The 19,015-nt window shown below is 42.8% G+C and overlaps 1 protein-coding gene across 7 annotated transcripts in view; it reads right to left on the bottom strand.

Moving 5' to 3' along the window:
• NKTR (natural killer cell triggering receptor) overlaps positions 1-18,494 on the bottom strand; it is a 49,485-nt gene extending 30,991 nt beyond the window's left edge. For 3 of the 7 annotated variants that reach the window (XM_090047867.1, XM_090047866.1, XM_090047863.1), the window contains exons 1-5: positions 18,078-18,143; positions 17,816-17,901; positions 7,248-7,322; positions 3,067-3,174; positions 1,745-1,789 (exon numbers count right to left, since the gene is read on the bottom strand). In XM_090047867.1, coding sequence (XP_089903993.1) covers positions 1,745-1,789; positions 3,067-3,174; positions 7,248-7,322; positions 17,816-17,873 — 286 coding nt within the window. In that variant the 5' untranslated portion in view covers positions 17,874-17,901; positions 18,078-18,143. Of the gene's footprint in view, positions 1-1,395; positions 1,424-1,744; positions 1,790-3,066; positions 3,175-7,247; positions 7,323-17,815; positions 17,902-18,077; positions 18,145-18,310; positions 18,331-18,468 lie in introns of those variants that run through there. The other 4 variants (XM_090047865.1, XM_090047864.1, XM_090047868.1 and 1 more) reach the window with 4 other exon arrangements.
• Between the last annotated feature and the right edge of the window lie 521 nt (positions 18,495-19,015).

The raw sequence follows: 19,015 nt of genomic DNA, 5'->3' as shown, positions 1-19,015 counted from the left end.
TAAAAATACAAGTGCAGATAAGAGTTATAATTGTTAACTCTAACAGCAGGCAAAGAATACAGGGGTATTTTTTTTAGATAAGTTACAGCTCTGGAAACAGCACAAAATATATTGTTTAAAATAATGCATTTAAATGCAAATTTCAAGGTTTCCGTACTACCTTCAATACAATTATAGTGCATCAGATGCTTACATCACTTGAAACATTTCCTGTAGGAAAGCCACCTTTCTAACCACCTCTCCCTATGCCATGCTAAAACATGGCTGCGCCTGTTCACTGCTACCATTTCTCCATCAGAGTGAGTGTCACGGAGGTAGAAAAGACCCTGTTAAAATAGCTTTCTCCCTGTTAGGGCGCATCTGGAGGTACAGCAAACCTACTGAATCCACACTTGAAGTCTCAAAATGCAAAAGGAAGTTAAATTCATAGGGACAGCTGAATGAGAAACAGTACATGTCTGCTCTTCACCCAAGTGATAGAACACATAATATTGAAAATATAAAAATGCATCATTTAGTGCAATGAATTAAGTAAACTAACCTGCAGTTGTGCAAGCAAAACACAATCAGTAAAACAACATTAATTTTACAAAAAGATTTCAGTAAAATCTACCATGCGCAACCTGATATTACAGACTTAAAAGCTGTACCATTAATCTTTAAGACTGCCAAAAGGTACAATAGCAAATTGTTAGCATTTACTTATCTCAGCATTTTCCTTAGAAAGAAAAATGTATAACCTTTTAAAATCAGAAGCAGCTACATGACATCCTCATGTAAAAGCTGCATATTCTGACACCTAACCATGTCTTCTTATACTACAGAAGCTTCAGAGCATGCATCTAAATTGCAAAGAGCTATACACAACACTTGAAACATCCAGCTGTTATGGAAAAGCTTATTTCAACAGTGGAACACCAGAGGGACTTCCCAGCTTTCACAAAATAAGAATTATACCATACCCTCTCTTTTAAAAGCACCAAATACCATAATAAAACTCTCTCACCTCTTTCTTTCTAAGAAAAAGCTTTAGAAAGAAGGTGAACAGTGAATTTATTTACCTAGTATAGGCAAGCAAATTAGTACCTTGTGTGGAGTATCAACACGGCCAAGTATTTTTAGAAATCAAGCCCGAAAAATACAAGCCTCAGAGAGGAAAAAAGGGAGGTGCTTTAAATAAATGACAACTGTTCAGATCTGAGAATAATTCCAAGTAATATATCTTCAAATCAATCAGTACCCCTCAAAAAGATTAGATACAGAATTCTTCACTTCTCCAAGCAATACAGATATCCATCCACAAAACTGATATTTAATCAGTTGTCTATAATATTTATTAGGAAGGGTAAAAGGGAACAGAGTTTGAATTTGTGTTACTGAGCTTTTGTCTCTTACCTTTTCATTTTGCAAAAGACCACATTCTCTATAAACAAAAGAATATGTTGACAGTTTTAGGCAGGAAGATAGGAGTTTATTCATGAATAAAGTTGCCTAACCTCCATGCTGAAAGTCATGTTCAACCAATAATGTTAGCCTTAATTAATTGTCAGTTTAAATTAAAATATTACAATAAATTTATCTGAATTTCATGCATATAAAAACAATTTTCATGCAACATTAGTTTCATGCAAAAGGTGATCTATAAGTAGATCTCTTCTCATTAAATATCTTGGGGGGAAAAAATATCAGAAACTTGCTTATCTCAGAACTGAAGCAAAAGACCGTAAAGATATATTTAGCTTACCTTTAAAATATCCCCCATAGATAGATTCACCTCCTTTTCCATTACCTACATAACAGAAGTATGTTTTAAACTTTCAGAGATTTTAAAAGTTTGGGTCATAAAATTGGTACATATGACAATCGTTAAAAGTACAAAAAAAATACAATACTGTGGACAGGTAATACAAGTGAAAGGGATATATGCATGTACTAAAGATGTAACATTTTGATTTTTTGGCAACCCTATTTTTCAAAGCATAACCATGATCACATTTATCTTAAATTCAACTGAAAATTTTGCACCAGTGATGTAGACCATAAAACCCAAAAACTTTGGAAACTGGAAGGAGACTTGCACTACCCCGGGAAACTTGGGAAAGTTTGAGTGAAGCTGAGAGACAACTCTTCCTCCTTCGCACTTTTTGGGTAAAAGGAAGGAAGAAGGGGAAAAGCAACAGCAAGCACCAGAGAAGAAAGTGAATGAATAAGGCTGACAAGGTTTCCCTGCCCAGAGGCATTCCAGGTGTGGGTCAGCTCCCACGAAGTGGATAAATTACTAGCCAGCAGTTCTTTCAAAGCCACCCTCCTTTTTAGCCATTCCCTAGTACAACATACCTGGAAGTGCAGCAATTTACCAGAAGAAATAGTCACGCTGCAGAGCCAATAAGTATGATTGTAAGGCTGAATGACAAAGGCACTATGGTAATTTTCAGAGGCAACAAGGAAAGAAACACTAAGTTGCCTATGCATGGGTGGATGGGACACAAGAACAAAAGAGGGGGGCAGGGGAGTAAAAACATCCTGCGTATTCTAAATTGGCATTCAGGGACCCATTCATTAAATTATTTCCAACATGCCTATCACCACGGTACTTATTTATAGTTACATCCCTTCCATGCTGCTGTGTCTCAACTCAAGAGAACAAGAGTAAACATCATTAGTATACCTCACAAAAAAGGAAAATGCAAAAATGGTTAGAATGTAAATTAACATTTAAATCATTTTTCATTCATACAAGGTAAGGGACAGTAGGGTTAGCAATTCAGTAAGGGAAATCTGAAATTGGTTTAGCTTTCCAGTTTCAATTTGAAACAAGCGTTAGAAGGATTGACAGAAATGAAGGATTAGTCTCACGAAGCACATGGAAGAGCTCTGGGACCTCATGCTCCGTAATAAACTATAGTGCTGGATGTAATCTTAACATAAAAGAATGAATAATAAAATCTTAGTAGTCTGACTTTATGTTCAGAAACTATAAAACCATTTTCAGGGAACTTCCAGATTTTTAACTCTGTAAATGAAAGCTGCAGTGAAATCTTTTGGCAAACAAAGAAAATGTTTTACCTTCACTGAAGTCCCCACCCTGTATCATAAAGTTTTTAACCACACGATGGAATGTGGTGCCTTTGTAATAAAGCTTTTTCCCAGTTGTTTTTCCAATTCCTTTTTCACCTGTAAAATGGCAATTAAAAAGTTAAAAAAATACAATTTTGCTAAACTAGAACCCAGCCACTACTGGATAAATTCCTGAGCAGAATTTTATTTTTTTAGTTTCAAGGAAACATGAGGCTGTCAAACCATTTAACCAGTTACCATATTTACTTGAATACAAGATGACCCCCCAATAATTAGACACAGGCAGTCCTCAGACTTACAACACAACTGGCTCCTGAAAGCCGTGTCTTAAGTTGCAATGTTGCAACTCAGAACCAATTTTCTCATAAGAAACAATTATAAATGGGGGGTTGGTCCCTGAACCAAGGCCCCATACCCTATTTTCACCAAAAAAACCCCAGAATTTTGTACTCGATCAATTATAAATGAGTAATATAGCTACATTAATGTACTTATACTGTAAATAGCAATCATACTGATTTGGAAGGACTACTTTGAGGTGACTTTGCCAGACTTTTTGAAAGGCTCTTGGTTGGGCTTTTTAAAGGGTTCTTGGCTGGAGTCTTCTCAGGAGTCTTGGCTGCTTTCTTAAAGAAACTGTCCAAGGAAGTTTGGACAGATGTTCTTCAGGGAGATGAGCAACACAGCGAACTCGTTCGCTGGTGTGGCATCGGATCGGATCAAGCGCTGTAAAGTCGAAACTGACGTCGTAAAGTTGAAACAGGGTGTCAATTTATAAGTGCTGTAGGTGCAAAACATTGTAACTCGAAACGTTGTAACTCGAGGACTACCTGTACTATATATGGACAATGTATACATTTGTTGTAATTTTCCAGGTATAGATGCCAAATATTCAACATTTGCCTTGAATTTGTCCCCCTCCCACTGCTACAACAGCGAAAATAAATTTTGGGAGTCAGGTAGCCCCCTTCCTCTCTATCCCCCTCAACTTCTTCCCCTTGCAGCCACTTCTCCTCCCTTCTTACTCTCAGATCCTACTCCCCCATGGAAGTGAGGGGCAACTCTGAAAATACTGATCTTGCAAAAAAACCCAAAAAACCCAACCGAAACGAAACAACATATTTGTAGTAACTTGCATGTAGGTAAATTATTACATGTCCACAGACTTAGTTCATCCAGAATTGATACATTTTACCTTCTTTTTTTTTTTGAACTGCTGCAAGTTTTAGCACTGGTTCTCCATAAACACACTTTTAAGCAGCACTCCTGTATCTACTTATACAAACTATGCATGCTATTAGTCCAAAGCCAAAAGGCTCATGATATACCATATAGTTCACTGGGCTGGTGACCCCATAGACCAGTCCTGCTCAGTATGTGCGTGTACTTTAGATCCCCCCCCCCAACAAAGGAGCCATGTGCTAAGCTAGCCCCCAGTCATGGCTGGAACTGCGTGTTCTTGTCACGAGTCCTGGGATCCTCCGAAAATGTAGATGAAGCACAGGACAACCTGGTCTGGCCAGACCTCATGGACATCATAGCCACACTAATCATATGCAACACCCTCGGAGAGGAGGCAACAGGCTGATTCTGAGTGAACTGCTGAGGGCCCTGTTTTGTGACGCGTGCCAGACATTTTAGGCTGATGAAGAAACAGGAATCACTGGAAATGGAAGAAAGGCACTGCCTGGCTGTGGGAGTGAAAAGGAAGTCAAAATGTGTTCAATGCAGTGGTTCACCATGACTTGAAAAAGAGTCTGAGCACAATGGTTACAACCATATATCTTATTCAGATGGGCTGCACTTACTCATCTTGAAGGAAATAAATTATCAGCAAAAGATTTTGTTTCATTTTAATCACGGAAAAAATGTGGATTTGGGGTTACTTTTTTTAAAACTGAAAATTAGGGGTGTTTTTAAATCAGAGAAAACCAGGATCCCTGTTAATGACAGTGGCACAAAAAGGGTCAGTGCAGGCTAATTCTATTTGCTGATGATGCATATTATCAAGGAGGATCTGGATATCATGCAGGAAAGAATGGGCGCCCTTGAAGACTGGAGTAATAAAAATAAAATTAAACTCAGAGTGCAAAATACAAGGTAGAACACAGGAGTCAGTAAGAATTTCTGCTATGAGCTCTGAGTTTATTAGCTGAAAAGTGCTGAGGAGGACGAGGAGGTGGTGGTGGTTCTGGGTGCTGATCATTAGAAGCACTATAAATCAGTGACAGGATTCAGCCATGAAAGAGATAAATGCATTTCAGGCAAGGTATTTCCAGTAGAAATAGGACAAGATGGTATCATTAAGGTCTAGCAAGGGCACTACCTTGAGGAAGTTTCTAGGAAAGGACTCGAAATTTAAGATAATGAGGAGAACTCCACTATCATGAATGGAAACTAGAGATTTATTTGGTATGTGTAGCAGCAGCACAAAGGCCAACAGGGGCTACTGCTCTATATACTGCTCAGTGATGCACACAGCAGGGATGGAGGAGAGATGCATAAACTGGTCAACCCCAGGCAACCGAATGGGGCCTTGCAGCCACCAGGTCAACCCCAGGCAAGCGAATAGGGCCTTGCAGCCACCAGGTCAATAGTTCAATATTGAAGTTCAATACTAGCATTGAAACACTGATTAGCTGGGAACAGATCTGTGCAAGGAATTTGATAGTTAGAAAAAGCTTCTTCCAAGGTGGGGCTGTCCAACTGGGGGCCTGCAGGAAGAAAGAATACATGCAATCTAGCAGGAAATGTGTTTCTTAAAATGACCAGATCCAATCTTGGTAACTCCTATAGAGAATGCAATAAAAGATATCACATTTACCCAAAGAACCCTCTTTGCCTATGTTCTCAGGCAGACACTGCTATAACCAACACTCCCTGAAATATGAAAGATATCGAATTTTGCCATGTGAAATGGAAACTTCACAACATGAAGAAGAAAGAAGCCTAACTCAACAACAACATATACTTTCTCTTCACTGAGATGCACTTGCATTTTCACAAACCTGTATTTTGCATATTGGCTTCTATTCCGTCCAGGGGGAGCACAAAACCCCCCCCAGCAGACTCTCCCTATACTTTTAGAAGGGTGTTTGTTCCCAAAAACTTGCAAAGAACAATTTTTTCCAACTATTTATTTGGTCTAATAAAAGGTATCATTTACCCAAACAACCTTGTCAACCCAGGCAGTACTGCTTTTCAAGTACATACAATGATGAATATGACAAATCCCACTGATTTCAATTTTAAGGACACTAAAGTCTATTTAAACCTGCCTGCTAATTTGCATCCAAACAATTTGCTCTCAGCTGTTTGCACCTCATTAAGCCTTAGTAACTGTGTTATTTGGAGTTTGCAGTCAATCTGCTTTTAGCTGTTCCCACCTGAATAAAGTCCTTACATTACTGCATTACAACCTTGCCTCTTACACCAGCCTTGATACTGACAGAACAAAATCAGTTTGGGGACCGCTAATAGCACAGCACTCAAAGAAGTTAAAATGGGCTAGAAGGATTTACTGCCTAGGCTACTCATCAGGCAGTCTTCCGATTGCACTGAGCCTACTATCTGCAGATTAGATTGTATTTAGCCTCTATCATTATTAGCAACATCTGTTCTTCAATCTATGTCCAGGAAGGTGATGTCTCCACTTTTCAGTAGTGTTCATCTCTGCAGTGCCATTGCAGAGATCTCTGGCCACATCCAAATTCAACTCCAGGGAACTACAGAAGGCTACTCCAGCAGAACCCTCTTTTATTATCCTTCCCTAAAGTGACTGAACACCTAGTGTTACAGCTATCCCAAACTCTCATCTAGTCCCAACTCCTTCTCCGCTCCCAAACCCTCACACAATCATTTTGGTTCCCCTCAAGTTACACAGACGTCCCAACCCACCAGTAACATGCACACTAATCGAGCACTCTGCATGCCCCTGTAACTTTTGAAACCCACAGTCCACAAAGCCAACCTTCTTTCTGTTTGTCTTATGCTATTTACACGGTTCTTAAGTTTTTGGGGCCTGGACCTGCATTTTTTGGAGATGGAATATTCTGAATGAAGGATATTTTACACACACTATACCTACCAAAGCCAGTATGATACCGCTGCTATTTTAAATAATTGTATCAATTGTTAAGCAACTAGAAAGAATTGATAATACAACCTACCTGAGCATAAGCAAAGAAAGTTCTTGCAAGTCTTTGGACATATATCTGAGAAAAGCTGAAACATAATTCGACCAACTGGAAGAGAGAGACAAATAACCTTGTTACAAGGATTTTTCAAGCTGTTAATTTTCTGCAACATTAATAACACATGAGCATAGTCTGTGGGCATAGTTTCTTGGAAGAAAGGATGTTACTGAGCAGAATGAAACAGAGAACAAATCTTGGGCTTATATGTGTATGGAGTAAAAATAATTTACCTGAAATGGAAACCAAGTAACTTTACTAAGCTCACGCCAATATTTTAATAAGCATCTTAAGAAGCTATTACGATTTTTAATGAATTAGATATGATAAAGTTACAGTTACAGCAAATGTCTCATCTGGCCTATAATTACTTTTTTGAAATAAAGCAATACAGTTTATGCCTTAAATTAACAGCCAGTAACTTTTACAAGCTGCAGGCTGGAGTCATTCTGCTCCACTCCAATGTGGGCCAGGGAGTTTCAGCAGCATATTGGCAGTGGTGGTGGGCAGGGGCGGGTGTTAGGGGGACGGGGAGGTTGTGTGTGCCCATGCTGGGGCCAAGCAGCTGGGAACCCCATTAGGGCCTGGCAGCTTGAAGTTGCATCTGTCTTGCTCTTGTTTCTCCTTCCTACTCGGCCCACCCATTCTCCTGGCTGCCATGCCAGTGTAGCTTCCAGTAGCCTGGCTCCAGCATAGCTATCCACTTGCTGGAAGCTCTATCATCGCTGCTGCAAGAGAGGAGGAGAGTAGAGGGGGGAATCAGGGGATAAGGGCCTGGTGGCAGGGTGGGCTCAGCTGCCTGATCCTGGTGCAGCTCCTCTCCACCCAGATCCAATGCGACCGCAAGCACAGACTCAGCCCACAGGCCTTAGGTTGCCGACCCCTGCCTTGGATAAAACATCAGCAAAATCATATTGTCTGTGGGATATTCCCCCTCAGATGCTAAGAGACATGTTTTGTATAGGAACATCCCTTTAAGTGATAACTAAATACTAATAAATGATAGGTCTACAGGTATTTGGTAGGTCACAGTCACATTGTGTACCACTGTCATGGGAATCACAATTCCTAGCCCCAAAAGCTAAAAAGCACACCCTGAGTGGGTGAAACAAGGGGAAAAAGGGAAAGACGGCAACACATCTAATAAATATTTTAGAAATTAGGTATGTGCCCTTTATGCAGGTATAAAATTAAATCAGTAACAGGAATCACAGGAATCTCAGTGAGCTACCTGCTTAGATGGCAAGACAGCTTTTCTCTTCACATAAACTATTTAAGACTCCCAGAAGAAACAGAAGAAAAGGGTGTTCACATAATTCCTCTTTAGACCAAAAAAAGGGTGTTACGGTGCTTTACAGTTGACCTTTACTCAGACACACGTTAATATTTTTCAAAATATGCAGAAAATGGTTTGAAGAAGCTGTTTCAGTTGCTATTTCATATCGTCTCAGCTATCTGAATTATTTAAATCAGAGGTACAAACTTGATGAACAGAATTAAAATACAGATTTAGAAGAAAAACCCTTAATATCCTTATATTTTATGAAATAAGAACTAAAAAAACCCATCGAAGCTACCACACAAAGTGGTGTTACACTGAGTTTGGTGAGCATTTATTAAAGAATGCCCTCTAGTGGTAGAAGATTGGAAATAGTTCAATGCTGCCAAAAAACTGGATTGTTCAAATTTTAACGACAAGTTAAAATCAAGTTATTTTTTAGTTTCCTGCACTGGAAACATCTCTTGAAACAGAATTACATCCAATACCATGGCCTCTAATAATTCAGTTTTAATTTTACTGGGGGACAAGAAATAACTAGCTAGAAACCATTTGCAACAATTTTCTGGTTGAGAAAGTCAGAAGACTCTCTACCCTAAAGTGAGCACTAAGGGCATTGGTAGATGACACAGAGGGGTTAATTCTCCCTAAATTGAAGCGGCGGTTTTTTAGAAGTAAACCCCTGTGTCGTGTACACCTGGCTGTCAGAGGCCAACCCTTACCTGCTTCTCCAGTGGTGGGGAGGAGAGGAAAGCCGCCAGTGGGCAGAGTGGTCCCTGAGCTGGGGGGAGCCCGGTGCTTCCCTCCATGGCCGTAGGGTAGAAAACTAAAACTTCTCAGAGGTGTTTTACTTTGCAGTGCCCCAAAGTCATTAGCTGAATCTCAAAGTAATTTAAAGGTGCATTATGCCACCAAATGTGCTACAGCAGCCGGAATTAACATGTAATATGCTGCCAAATGTGCAAACAGCAATGCCATTAAAGCAGTGCAAAAGGTATTTAACCCGCTTTAAACCCGCTAAACTATGTTGTCTTCAAACAGCCTAAGTCTCACCAAGGGCAGAGTGATAGGTCTTGTCTCCCACCCCTACTCCCCGTCAAGAAAGGACTGGGGCAAAAACAGAACAGCACAGCTCCTCTCTTTCTGAAAGTAAAGGGGGGTAGAAAATCGAAACATTTGTTAAATCAAGCCTCTCTGAAAGATCAGAATGTCCCAGGACCCGTTTAAGCGTCCCATCTTTAATATCAACCTTTGCTGGGATTTAGTTAATTTTCATAGATTTCATAGACATCAGGGCTGGAAGGGACCTCGGGAGATCATCGAGTCCAGCCCCCTGCCCAAAGGGCAGGAAGTCAGCTGGGGTCACAGGATCCCAGCATGATAAGCATCCAATTTACTCTTGAAGACGTTCAATGTAGGTGCTTGAACCACCTCCGATGGCAGACTGTTCCAGACCTCGGGGGCTCGGACAGTAAAGAAATTCTTCCTTATGTCCAGCCTGAAACGGTCTTGCAGGAGTTTGTGACCGTTCGACCTCATCATCCCTCGGGGCGCTCTGGTGAACAAACATTTCCCCAGATCCTGGTGGTCACCCCTGATAAACTTATAGGTGGCCATCAGATCACCCCTGAGCCTGCGCTTTTCCAGGCTAAAGAGTCCCGTGGCTCTCAGCCTGTCATCGTAAGATCTGTTTTCCTGACCTCTGATCATGCGCGTGGCTCTCCTCTGGACTCTCTCAAGCTTCTCCACATCCTTTTTGACTTGTGGAGCCCAAAACTGGACGCAGTACTCCAGCTGCGGCCTCACCAAGGCCGAGTACAAGGGGAGAATGACGTCCCAGGATTTGCTCGAGAAGCATCTATGGATGCACGCCAGCGTTTTGGTCGCTTTATTAGCCGCAGCATTGCATTGCAGGCTCATGTTCATCTTGTGGTCAATGATGACCCCAAGTCTCTTTCTTCTGTAGTGCTATCCAACTGCCAAGCCTATAAGGGTGCTGCAGGTTTTTCCTCCCAAGGTGGAGAACCTTGCATTTTTCGGTGTTAAACACCATCAGGTTCTCATCTGCCCATTTGCTGAGCTTGTCCAGGTCAGCCTGGATCACCCGCTTATCTTCTGGTGTGGATGCTTTGCCCCAAAGTTTGGTGTCATTGGCGAACTTGGCCAGTCCACTCCTGACTCCAATGTCCACATCATTAATGAAGATGTTGAACAGGATGGGTCCAAGGACAGAGCCTTGAGGGACCCCACTGGTCACAGGGCACCACAATGAGTGACTGCCACCAATCACAACCCTCTGGGTCCGACCACGGAGCCACTTTCCAGCCAGCGGATCGTGGTGGAGCCAAGGCCATAACTGGGCAGTTTGGCCAAGAGGTGATCATGGGATACCAGATCAAAAGCTTTTTTGAAGTCAAGACATATGACATCAATCTCTTCTCCCTCGTCCAGGTGATAGGTCACCCGGTCGTAGAAGGAAATGAGATTGGTCAAACAAGACCTACCCACAACAGACCCATGCTGGCTGTCCCTTAGGATGTTGGCGTCAGCTAGTCCCTCAAGGATGGCCTCCTTAATAAACTTTTCTAAGATCTTCCCCAGGATAGAAGTCAGGCTAATGGGCCTGTAGTTAGCTGGATCCACTTTCCTCCCTTTCTTGAAGATATGCACCACATTGACCTTCTTCCAGTCTTCAGGCACTACACCAGAGCGCCAGGAGTTTTCAAAGACCTGTGCCAGGGCCTGGGCTATGACGCTCGCCAGCTCCTTGAGTACCCTGGGGTGCAGATTGTCAGGGCCGGCTGACTTGAAGGTATCCAGCTTCTCAAGATGTTCCTTCCCAAGGTCAGCATTTATGGAGGGTAGGGGATCCCCATCACCCGGATCTCCCTGTCCCATAGCAGGCATGGGCATCCCATGGGACTGATGAAAGACTTACGCAAAGCACCTATTTAATAGGTTGGCTTTTTCCTGGGCGTCAGTTGTCAGTTGCCCCATCTGGTTTAGCAGGGGTCCAACGTTGCCCTTGCTTTTCCTGAACATCAGTTAACAGCAAAAGACTTTGAGGTAATATATCAATAACAATGGTTATGTAGTGCAACAGGTTACCTACAGAGGTTGTGGAAATGCTATTCTTTAAAATTTAAGAGCAGGTTAGATAAACACTTGCCCTGGACAGTTTAGAGGAGTATGATCTTGCCTGGAGCAAGGGGCTGGACTAGAAGGCCTTCTGAGACCCCTTCCAGGCCTGTATTTTAGGAACACAGGGATAAGTAGGCTGACCTTACTTAGTTAAAATGTTCCATAAAGTTCTTACAGTATGGCTTTCAAAAAAAACTTTTTGGACTAGTGGACTACCACCAACCCACATAATTTCTCACTAACCACCACACATTAACCAAAAGGTCCTAACTGCAAAATGAAGACAACGAACAATACCTGGTTATTTTGTGGGACCACTGGTAGGACAAGATACTGTTGACAAAGTTCTTTAACCATACAACTACTCAATGATGCTCATTTGGGTAGCAGACAAAGGCAACTATACAACTGAAACAGTAAGTCAGTCGCCTACATAATTTTAATGGCATGAAAAATGGCAAACCTCGATTTAAGTTACTGAAGTCTCGTTTACATAGATTGATTCATAGATTGTAAGCAGCTGAAAGGGACCTCGCAAGATCATCAGGTCCAGTCCCCCTGTACTAGGTGACTGTCCAGGCTCCTCTTGAAGATATCCAGGGTAGGTGACTGCACCACCTCTGGAGCGAGTTTATTCCAGTCTGGGCACCCTAACTGTGAAGAAGTTTTTCCTAGTGTTAAACCTGAAATGTTCTTCCAGGAGTTTGTGGCCATTACTCCTGGTTTTCTCCAACGGTGCCCTGGTGAACAGTTGTTTGCTGAGCCCTTGATGTATTCCCCTGATGTAGCAGGAAGCTGCCACCAAGTCCCCTTTCAGCCTTCTCTTTTTTAGGCTGAAGAAGCCCAACTCCCTCAGCCTTCCCTTGTATGACTTGCTATATGGCTTACAATCAGAGAAAACTTGCTTCCTGCTAGGATCCATTCAAATCAGTCCATACTGCTTAAATGTGTATATTAAATGCTGTGACACAGTTCAACGTGCATTTATTTGTATGCTTTACTTTTATATTTCATTATGTTAAACAAAATCAGGAATGACCTTTCTAAGTTACTAGGCACTTAGAATATGATTTGTGTTGAGTTGCTTTTGATGGAAACTGGAATTTTAAAAAACCCCCACAGAAAGTCAACATGTTTAAGACATGCTTATCAGTTAAACTGATTTTATGCATCCAGCACATTTATTTGCTTTTTAGCAAAATAAGTTTTGCATTTAAAACTGATTTATTAAACAAAGAAAGCGTTGTCTGTAATTTTTAAATAGAGCTGATGGTTTCTGACCACCATGTCCTTCAAGATTATGATATCACGTTTGTTCAGTAATCAAGCACATGGTATTCTGTTCACAGATTGGCGGTTTGGGGGGGGGAGGGGCAGGGAGAGGAGGGAGGGATTCCTACTTTTCTGGATCCTAATCAATTTCTCAACTTTGACTGAACTATTTAAACTAAACTAAACTTGTAAGAAAGATTAAGTAGATGTACCCGCTATCAAAACTGTTTTACCGATTCAAACAACTCTGGTTCCAGGTGCTTAGCCAGTGACTTCCAGCGACTTCCTCCAGTTAATTAAATCTGATTTCCTTTAAAACTTTCAAGCAATTTATGTTTGCTCCAGATATATTTTTGTTTAAATTATTTTACTAAATTAGATTACAGTAAGTCCCAACCCTTACTTTAGAGTTTCCGTTTTAAATTAGGTTTAATTTAAAACAAAAAGGAATTTGAATATAAAACAAAAATTCTTTAATTTTTTTTAAATCTAATCTGTTCTGCATGTGCCTTTTACAAGACCAGCCTCCCACCTCAGTCCAAGGAAAATTATAGTAGTCTTTCTAATCACCACGAGCCCTTTGCTGAACGGGTGAAGTGTGGGCCCATGATGGTAAGAGAGTGATATACAACATTCTTCTGCCTGAGATCTGCAATAGCAGCTTGCTACAAGTTTGAAGGGCACATACAAAATATTATTTAAACTAGTGCTAATGAGGAAAAAAAGAGCCACAATATATTCCTGGAAGTCTGACATTAGTGGGGAGGGGGGGAAGGAATCAACCAAAGCACAAACTTTAAATAAAATTTTTAAAAAAGACTAGCTACTTTACTTAATAGAATAACCTAGAAAAAGAAAAGTCAGCAGTCTCCAGTGCTCCCCACAAGTATGACCATATTCAGTAGTACTTTAAGATGACTAGGGCTATTCTGCAAATGAGCAAGTTATATGAAAATGTAATAATATACTACTTGGTCTTCTCCAAGCATCAATTTCTGTTTAAGTCTCCATTTAATTTGAGTTACTAACCTTAATTTGCTTTATATACTCGTATTTCAAATCTCTACAGGGTTTCACTCAGACTGCCGGTGAGTATAGCTCTCTCTTCTGCAGTCTCAGAAACCTCATCTATTAATTCTCATAGTTATTTGATCTGGTCCCTGAAAGACAAGTGAAGACCCCAGAGTGTAATTCCCTTCCTATTACTTTCCAAATGCATCTGCAATGGTGAACACTTACTTCCACCAAGGCAGCATATCTGACTCTAGTGGCTAAATACTAAAGCATACACACCAGGTGTGGGGTAGAGAATAAGGCTAGAAGAAAGAAAGGGACTGAACGAGAAGTGAAAACTGAGTGAATGGGGATGCCCACATGGAAGGATGGATAAATGAGAAGAGAAAAAATGGAAACTGGAAAAAGTATCAGAATGAACAAGCAAGACTGAGAAAGACAAAAATAAGTTGAATTGAGGGGAAAAACCAGAAACGGGATGCAGCAAACGAGATGGTTAAATGACGTATGCTTTCCAGAGGACGAAGAGACTGGATAAAGAGACTTTAGCTATCTGTGGCATTAAAACACAACTGACCTCTGGGTTTTTAAATTACAGTATTATATTCAGTGCATGTACTCCATCCACTGTTCCAGATTTATCAGGGTAAATAAGTCCTGTAAATTAGTCTATCTTTGTGTTTTGAAGAATTGAGTATTTTTCTTGTTAGATTTACAAAAAAAGGTAAAAAGCATACCAAGAATAAATAAGCTGCATTATTTTATATTAGTAGCATACTCATTCTTGATATACTTTCAATTCATACTGCAATTGGTTTTGTGACACACCAAACATGATGACAAAGAAATACATAACAAACTTCCTGGCAGTAATTAAAATTTCAAGCTGCAGTGAAAAACATCAGTTTCCAAAGCTTGCTAAAAAAAAAAAAAAAAAAAAAAATACAACAGGGCCGTCTAACTTGTAAGCAGCTAGGAGCTGCATGCCACGTGGACTAAACCAGCATGAGCCACAAGCTCCCCAGGTCCCTCATAGCGTGGATGCCTTCTTGCACATGCTCCCCAGCTGCACCATGCTGAACACATACCCCATCAACCCCCCCACCCCATCTACCTAGACGGAGGTTCCCCTGCTGCACTGCACAGGCATCCTGAGTCCCTGCACTGTGGGCTGTTGCACCACTGCTGGGGCAGGCACAGGAAGCAGAAGCCAAAGGAGGGAGAAGGAATCTGCAGACCCCAGCTGCAGTCAAAGCAATGAGGGGAACAACAGCTGGATGGGAGCCCAGGGGCCACAAACTAACCCGTCATGGGCCATGTGCGACCCACAGGCAGCCAGCTGGACAGCCCTGGAATACAATCTATAGCACAGTGCAAATACTTGCCTTAAAAAGTTTAATTCAAGAAGCTATCAATAAAGTAGAAATTATGATCAGTATTAAATTACCTGAATTAAGGAATAATGGCTAAAAGAGTTGTTGCTGTTGTTATTAACAACTCCTGCCCCTTGTATTATTTGTACTACAAATCTAAATGTGTGGCAGTGGAACCCACTCCAATCTGTCTGCCCCTTTACAAGAGACACTATACTGGCTGGCCTGGGAGATGTTCTATTTACTTTAAACATTAAAATCACTTTTACACTGCTCCCATATGTTGAATTGCTGCAGATACCTGTGGTGGCAATGAATAACTTCTCTGTAAAGCCTGTTAAAGGGAAGGCTGTCTGTCTTGGTAGTGAGGTGGAAGACTTGGATCTTGGAGCTTCCAGCATCACAAAGATATAGCAAACTACACATGTTAAGATCCAGGAGGCAAATGATGCTTTGGTGCAACATCCAGTTCCTCCATTTTCTGGGAAAAAGTCACTTTAAAAATCCATGAGTATAGGAGGAGGAAAATTGATGATGTTTATCTACCCACTACTGCAACTTTGGTAACTAAATGCATCAGTACTTCCTTCCCCAAAATCTTCCCTAAACCCAATGATGAAAAAGCACATTATTGTTGTATCAATACTAAAAATCAGCATAATCACTAGTTATTTTGACACTTAAGCTGTTCTCAGATTGCTGAATGAGTATCTTACCAACACAGAAAGAATAGTACACATTGTTTATCAGTGTGCACACATTGCTGTAGTGCTTATACTTGACTCAGACTTTGCAGGTTATCTTTGCAACCAACACGGCTCCAGAGTTAACTTTATTTATTTATTTGGAATGAAAGCTTGGATTCAAAGCACAATTTTAGGGCAAACTCAGGAGGATAATTATACATCAAGGGGAAGAACCACATCATTACAAGTCCTGAACTTAATGTTTGCAAGTCAGCATGGTTTTCTCCCCAAAACTGTAAATCATTAATCAGTTTCAATAAAATATATGGCCAGGTTTCAACTTGCTGTGTAGTTGTGGGGTTCATTCAACTTAGAGAAGGAATGAAGTCAGCACTGAACAGGACCAAAGCTCTTCCCCTGTTCTCTACAGCCGAGCTCTGCATTAAGGGGAAAGGCTGGATATAAAAGTATTGCATCTCAGCACCACTAATATGAAGTGATCTCAAAAGCTGGCTACGGTTTTGTCCTCTCTTAGAACGTTACCAACCGAAGCCAGCCAGGAATGGAAAGCGGCAGGTACTCTATTTCCTCCTGTGGATGCAAAACAAATGACTATAAAAGACGGCAGGGAAGGTAGTAAGGGACATAAAAATGGAAGCAGAAATGTGGCTAAAAGGAGGAGACATAAAGCAGGAAAAGAACAGAGAAACCAAAATCTAATGCGATCCAATAAATAACTCCAGAATGGGAGAAACAAAAAGAAGAGCAAAGAATGAAGAAGAAAACTTTAGGATGGCAACTGTATCATTTCTTTTAGTTATAAACCCTCTAGACTAAAAACTGGGGAGACACAGGCACCCCCGTACCCCTACTCCCTAAATATGATGTTATAAATGCTCCCCATTCAATTTCAAGAGCAAATTTAAAGTTGCAGAAATAATGAAGTTCTGTTTAATGCACTGTCACCTGTTTTTGGAACAGTACAACAGTAAAGAGAACAGTGCTTTTCTCAGTCAACGGTGCTGACTGTGCTTACTATAACAATCTCCTGCAGATACAGAGATTACTCCAGAAGATTTCAGGAAAAACAGGAAGCAACCCACATAACCTCAATTAGCCCCTGCATATAGAAGTGGGGAGAGGGAGGGAGGGGTGGGGAGGAACAGATCCAAGCCATTATCTTGAAGTTAAAAGCTTTCAGGAAATCACAGAAAACTTAAACTAAAAACCTAAAGCATTTTTATTTCAGCAGGGGTGTACAGGAAGGCAGTAATAGCAAAGATTTTGTGTTTTTCAATGCCTATAAAAGCTGTTAGCATAACCAAGAGCTAGGGATGAAAGACCACCTAGTCCGTCCATGACCGGCATTAAGGAGAGCAGTAAATGCCCTTTAGAAGCTTATAAACTGCACAGCTGTAATTTTCTCCCCAGTTTTCTTCATTTTTTTGGCAGTTTGCGGGCTCCTGAACGAGACAAGCCGAACCACCTTTACGAAGCCATCCAGGACTGCTGCTCTTCAAAGCATATTAAATCACAGAATCAGAGAGAAGGGCTGGAAGGGACCTCCGGGGACCGCATCTAATCCAACCCCAGGCTGGAGCAGGATTACCCCCTCTGCTGCTTCCAAACCACCGTGTGCCTACGCAGTACTACCTCTCTGCAAAACCACACAGCCTGCACAGCCCGATCGCAACGTTGGGTCCCAAAATGAGAGCTCCAAGGGCATCCCCTCTGCTGGCAGGCAGGGCAGAGGGGCGGGAGAATGCCTCAGGCTCTTACCTGGCTCCCGGTTGATTTCGATGTCGAAGAAGCACTGGGGCCGGTCCTGCACGCCCATGGCAGCCCGCGTCTCCCGGCCTCACGCCCTGGGCATAGGAGAGAGCGGGGGAAGGGTGAACCGGGTGCCCTCTTCCTGGCCCCCCCTGCTCCGCACACGGCTTATAGCACGGCGATCTAGCCACACGCTGGTGTGCACCCCCCCCTCCAAACATACACCCTCCCACTCACCCCCCCTCCCATCCATGCACCCCCCCGCTCCTACCCCCAAGCAGGGGCAATGCAAGCTGGGGTGCCCCCCACCGCAGGAGCTGGGGGAGGGGCAGGCAGCCTGCTTTCTCTTGATTGGTGGGCGGGGCGCTATGGAGGGCTGCCATTGGCCCACAGCCCCACCAGCGGGTGTGGCTGGGTTGGGCTCCCATTTCCCTCTCCCCCCATGGGGGGAGGGGATGAGGCCCGTTCCCTGGACGGGGAGGGGGGGCAGCTCCTGATCCTCACCTGGCAGCCGCGCCACTTTTTTGCCCTTCCCCGCCCCCCCGCCCCCAGTCCGGAGCTGAGCTGCCGAGCGCCATGAAAGGTGGCCCCTCCCCACACTACCGGAACGGGCCCGCGCATGCGCACAAGGGGGCAAGGAATGTTGCCCGCTCCGTGCTCACCTCCCAGTGCAGCCGAGTTGGGGGGGCGCGTCCACGCTGTAATCCCGCGAGAACGGGCACTTCTCGCGCGGCTTCGGGCGCCCCGTTCTGTGGCGTTGGAATGGGGGGGAGGGGCTGTGCGTCATCACGGGTCGTCCGCACCCAGAGTGCACCGTGCTCCAACCCGCGTGTGAACCCCCCGTGGCACACGCAGACGCACAGCGTGCACCACACGGTTGTGTTTCACACACGGTGTGTGTCTCCATCTCACACCCGGTCACACACACATTGGCCCATACGATGTCTAACACATACTGTCCCCCATGTCTTCCACACAACTGCCCATATGTACACACACCCACACTCGCCCACGCCATGTCACACACCCCCCCCCCCCCCCATCCTATCTTTCTCACACACACTGTCCCTGGTGTCTCAAGCGAACATGCTGCCCCCAAACCATGTCTATCACACATCCACATACGCGCACGCCCCCACACTGCCACCCATGCCATGCCTAGCACATGTATGCACACTGCCCATGCCTGTCACACACACACCTCCACTG

The sequence above is a fragment of the Crocodylus siamensis genome, chromosome 5 (assembly GCF_052110815.1).
Source record: "Crocodylus siamensis isolate JL-2025a chromosome 5, ASM5211081v1, whole genome shotgun sequence".
NCBI lineage: Eukaryota > Metazoa > Chordata > Crocodylia > Crocodylidae > Crocodylus > Crocodylus siamensis.
This window is presented reverse-complemented; position numbering and strand designations above follow the sequence as displayed.